The 3,751-nt window shown below is 43.3% G+C and overlaps 1 protein-coding gene across 1 annotated transcript in view; it reads right to left on the bottom strand.

The window, feature by feature from the left end:
- Positions 1-3,520, bottom strand: part of ALG13 (ALG13, UDP-N-acetylglucosaminyltransferase subunit) — a 39,029-nt gene extending 35,509 nt beyond the window's left edge. The window contains exons 1-2 of the mRNA XM_009997239.1: positions 3,387-3,520; positions 1,646-1,742 (exon numbers count right to left, since the gene is read on the bottom strand). Coding sequence (XP_009995541.1) covers positions 1,646-1,742; positions 3,387-3,457 — 168 coding nt within the window. The 5' untranslated portion in view covers positions 3,458-3,520. The remainder of the gene's footprint in view (positions 1-1,645; positions 1,743-3,386) is intronic.
- Positions 3,521-3,751: the final 231 nt, after the last annotated feature.

The raw sequence follows: 3,751 nt of genomic DNA, 5'->3' as shown, positions 1-3,751 counted from the left end.
ACGCGCCCACCTGCGCGGCCCGGCCCTGCCGGCACCGCCCGGCACCCCCCGCCCGGCACCCCCTGCCCGCCGGGCATCGCCCCTCACGGGGAGCGCCCCACAGCCTGACTCCCCTCGTCCCGGCGCAGCCGCGACCAGTTGCCTGCGAGCGGTGCCCTCCCGGTGAGCCCACCGCCCGCCCGCGGCAGCTCCGGCAACAGCCATTGCAGGACGCCCGCGAGCAGCCCCCGGTACCTGCCCCGCTCCCCCGCTGAACCACTGCGGGGGCTGCCCGAGAGGGAGGCAGTGCTCCTCCATTGCCCCCCGGCTCTTGGCTTGGAGCTGTGTTCGCCCAGCCGCTGGAAAGCCCCACCGGCGCCGTCTCCTGCCGGACCTGCCCCGGGGAGTGCGGGAAACCCTTCCTAAGTTAACTCCTTCCAATGGCTTGATGTGCCTACAAGTAACTAGCGGGAAAACCAGTCAGACGGTTGTTCAGGATTTCCCGTGACATTCCTGCGTGCTCTCCGAGGTAAGCTGCTAGTGATAAATACCAGCGTTATAAAAACCATCAAGGAAGTGAAAATCTTAGATGCTCCTAACAAAGTATTTAGGGAAAACTTTGGGGATTGACAAAAATCACTTCTGCACAACTGTGCAGCATGCTTTATTCCACATATAGTCCTCATGCTTGATGAGATCAGAATGCCTCTATGTACATCCCACTTGCTAGTAAAAACTGCAGACACCAGATGCACCCATCAGGGAGTGTCTTTTCCTTGTTTTAAGGAACAGCAACCAAAAAAACCCACCATACTTGCAGGAAGGACAATTAGTGCCAGCTGTGCACTTACATAATTCTAGAGTATTGCAGACCAAATAGCCTGCACAGCCATGTTTAAATATTTTGAAAAAGGGGGTTTAAAGAAATTTATGCTAGCACCAACACAGTTGACAATTTCAGTAATTTTAAATTGTGAGTTCCAATCAGCATCTAATAGGAAATACTGCACTTTAGACTAAGTAATGATGGGATAAAACCATGTAAAATGTTTGATTGTATTGTCCACCCCATTCCACTCCTATAGGCCATTTTTATTTTGGGAGTATATCACCCAGGCAAGTCAGTTGGTGGGTTGTTTCGCAGCAGGTTGCAAGCTCTTGACTTTTCCCATCAATTCACCACATGCCCCTTTAAAGAGGCTTAAATCTCTCACTTGAAAAAAACTGCCTTTTCAGTGCTTCTGTAAACACATTAAATGAGAGCTGAAGGCATCTGGTTTTTTGCAGAACATCACAGGAACATCATTATTTCCACTAGTACTATGCAAAAATGGTCATGAGACCACAATGTATATGCCATGCGTGCCAAGTAGTAAATTAGCTTGTCCTCCTCACTGGAATTACCAACTCAGTGCAGCTTCTGTGATTTCAGTATATGTTTGTTCAAGAAACTAGACAGTTCATACTCCCCGCTTGTTGGCACTGTGCTCTCTTAAACATAGATGACTTTAAACCAGCAGTAAATAGGAAGCCAATTAAATGGTCAGTATTAACTGACATTTTCTTTGGCAGTGTGTCCCAGTTGGTGGACTCTTAAGGACTCACTAGAAGAAGAGAAAGGATCTCTGACATTTTTATTCCTCTCTATTGTTTATTGAAACCCAACAACTTTATCCAAGAATGAAGCAAACTTCTCTGGCTGTCCAGCAGGAAAAGGTTTCAAAGTTGATAAGTCCATCATCTGCAGCGTCTCCACAAGAGTGCTGTAAAAACAGACCAAAACCAAAAATTAAAAAATCCAAAATCCATCCCAAAGGGAATTTTTTTTTCTACACACAATTTTCTTCCTATTCATACATATATAATTCTTTAACACAGAAACAAGGACACATATAGAAAGAAAGAAGAGACCCCACTGGCTGAGAACACACTTCAAACTACAGCACAGCCTGCACTGACAGCCTCAGCTCTTCACTTTTTAATCTTCTGCAGTTGCAGTGTTGGGAAACTGAACAAGATCTAAGGACCTTTAGCATAAACTGTACTAGGAAATTAATCCTCTTTTAATACATGATATAGTTCTCCACTTAACACACAAGCAGAAAAGTACATCTAAATCAATCTGTTATCAAAGTGCAAACAAGGCTCAAATGCCAGGCACAGCCTAACAAAAATAAATAAAAATTCCTTCCTGTTTCAAAGCTGTCATAAGCACTGAGGTAGTAAGTTGAAGCTTGCCCAATAAAAATGAATGACAAGCCTAGTCTTCTCAGAAGTTTTAAACATACAAATTCCCATCTGCAGGGCAAAAGAACAAGATGCAGACTAAACATTGTGTATTGCGTTTCCTCTGCCTTCAATTTAGTAGTCTGTTATTTATAGAGTGCAATCTATCATAAATTATCATAAAAACAGTAAGATACAGTCAAAACAAGAGAGCAAGTGAAACTAACAGGTGCCAGGATGAACACAAACACAAGGAGCTGAGGTTTCTGGTGGTGGCAGGGTTTTTGGTTTGTTGGTTTTGTTTTGTTCTGTTGTTCTTGTTTTTTGTTTGTTGTTGTTGTTTTTTTCCTTGAAGTGACAGGCAGTAGATCTGAAAAAACTACTTGGCAGAGGATGTAGTGGATTCAGGAATTTTGGCTAGAATGGCAGTCTGAATAAGTACTTGAAAGATAGAGGTATTGGAAGTTACTAACCAGACTGTATCTTATTTAGGAATCTCCCTGAACCAAAGCATTTAAGAACATAATTGGAAAAGTATTACAAGGATGTACCATATCTTGTTTCCCTGTTTTTATCTTTGGCTGGGCATCTGCATATGCCCACTGCAAGTAAAATACTGAGCTACATGTACTCCTGATCCCTATTAGTAAGCCCATTCTTATGTTTTGTTCTAAATACTCCAGATACTTTCTATTTTATTATGTCAGCACATCTATACAGTCAACTTTACAGCTCTTTACAAGGAAAATCCACGTAGCAAAATGATAAAATCGAATCCTAAATCTGCAGGAAGCAATTTATTCCTTATGACTCATGGTTACAAACTGATGGCTTGGGTTGCATTATTTCTAGCCTTCCAAATTAAACTGCTTCTATTTGGTTTAAATTGCTCTTCTTCCAATCTGAACACGTCCCAAAACAAACAAGCAAACAAACAAAACCCAAGAAACAAAAAAAACCCACAAAACTTCAAAGGAGGCATAGTCAAAAGGCTTGATAAATTAGGTAAATTAGCACCTACTGTTAATCTATCCATTATGGAAAATCTACCTCGCAAACAGATGCTTATCACAGAGGATGTAAACTTCCTTGTAACGTTCTCAATACTGTGCTAACACACAGCATGATGGTGCTGAATAAATACTGCATGTTCAGTCAGGACAGCCACAGCAGCTCCATACCTGCAATTACAATAGAGGACGTGCCCATCTCTGTGGAGCTGTTTTGCCAATTCAAGCTGATGGTTGTTCATCAGCTTTTCGTTTATTACTACTAGCAGTGGTTTTCCTTCTTCTAGAGTCTCCAGACAGCTGCCTGCACCTACAGGGAGAAACAGAACACACAAGTGAGGTTATTTTCTGACAGATGAAGTATCATCAAACTTGCTCTTGAAACAAGGGAACCCCCTGAAGGTGAACATTTTATCAGTCAGCTCTAGCTGTGGACTTGAACATTCACTGCCGGCCCATCCCGGAGCCGCAGAGGAACAGACTGTATCCATCAGACTTCCGCCCGCTCCTGCCCCAAGAACAGGCTCGGCGCAAAC

This window comes from Chaetura pelagica, unplaced genomic scaffold (assembly GCF_000747805.2).
Source record: "Chaetura pelagica isolate M959 unplaced genomic scaffold, ChaPel_1.0 scaffold344, whole genome shotgun sequence".
Lineage (NCBI taxonomy): Eukaryota > Metazoa > Chordata > Aves > Apodiformes > Apodidae > Chaetura > Chaetura pelagica.
Note: the sequence above shows the minus strand (reverse complement) of the source record. Positions and strands in the feature narration are given on the sequence as shown.